The 1,042-nt window shown below is 66.3% G+C and overlaps 1 protein-coding gene across 1 annotated transcript in view; it reads left to right on the top strand.

Moving 5' to 3' along the window:
* Window positions 1–2: 2 nt before the first annotated feature.
* SHISA6 (shisa family member 6) overlaps window positions 3–1,042 on the top strand; it is a gene marked incomplete at its 5' end in the record, with an annotated part of 180,321 nt that continues 179,281 nt past the window's right edge. Inside the window, one exon of the mRNA XM_008636359.2 lies at window positions 3–196. Coding sequence (XP_008634581.2) covers window positions 3–196 — 194 coding nt within the window. The remainder of the gene's footprint in view (window positions 197–1,042) is intronic.

Genomic DNA, 1,042 nt, shown 5'->3' with positions numbered 1-1,042 from the left:
CCGGGGCCCCCCGCCCCGCCGACGGCGGCGACGGCGGCGACGGGGACGCCAACAAGTACGACCCGGACAAGGACAGCACCAACGCCACCGTCTACATCTCGTGCGGGGCCATCGCCTTCGTGCTCATCGCTGGCGTCTTTGCCAAGGTGGCCTACGACAAGGCGCGGCGCCCGCCCCGGGAGATGAACATTCACAGGTGCGCTCCTTCCCCTGCTGCCAGCGCCCCTTGTCCCCAGGGGCGGCCCCTCTCCGAGCGTTCCCCCTTGGCAAAGTCTGCTCAAGGGTTTCGCCATTGCGCTGCCCAGCCAAGGGTTTCCCAAGTGTGCAGCCTGTCCAAGAGTTCCCCATTGCATGGCCCCTCCAAGGACTCCACCTTTAGACTCGCTGTCCAAGGGCTCAGCTTTTACACCACTGCCCAGGGGTTGTCCCACCGCACTCTCTGCCCAAGGAGTGTCCCTCTGAACTGCCCACTCGAGCCTCCATGCTTTGCTCTGGCTCACCATGAGTTTCCCCTGCTCCACCCTTCCAAGGATTTCCCCAGTGCCGTGACTCTCCAGTGGCTCCCCTTTTGTGCCACCAGTCCAAACAATTTCCCATTGTGCTTCCGCTTCGAGGGGTCCCCCCGTGAGTCATTTATCCGAGGGTTCCCCCCTGTGCCAGGGCTGTCCAAGGGTTCCCTCTTTGCACCACCCGCCAAAGGATTTTGCCTTTCCTTCCTCTGCCCAGGAGTTCCTCCTCTCCGCGGTCTGACCAGGGGCACCCGCACCCCTCTGACCATCCCACTGCCCACTTCGGGGCTTGTCCTGGTGCCCCGTGGCTCTTCTCCCGTGGCTGCGTTTGCGGGAGCCTCCCCGTGCCTTCAGCGCGGGCTCCGCGGACAGCTCCGGGACAGCTCCCGGGTAATTCCCGGCTCGTTCCCGGACAGCTCCCGGACAGCTCCGCGCTGCCGAGCGCCCGTCCCGGAGCTCCGCACGGAGCCGGCCCCGGCACCCAGACAACCCCTCCTGTCCCCAGCCCCCTCCTCCTGCCCCCGGCACCCCCG

Source organism: Corvus brachyrhynchos, unplaced genomic scaffold (assembly GCF_000691975.1).
Source record: "Corvus brachyrhynchos isolate BGI_N302 unplaced genomic scaffold, ASM69197v1 scaffold236, whole genome shotgun sequence".
NCBI classification, from domain to species: domain Eukaryota; kingdom Metazoa; phylum Chordata; class Aves; order Passeriformes; family Corvidae; genus Corvus; species Corvus brachyrhynchos.
The sequence above is the reverse complement of the archived record's forward strand: the minus strand, read 5'-3'. Positions and strand labels throughout refer to the sequence as shown.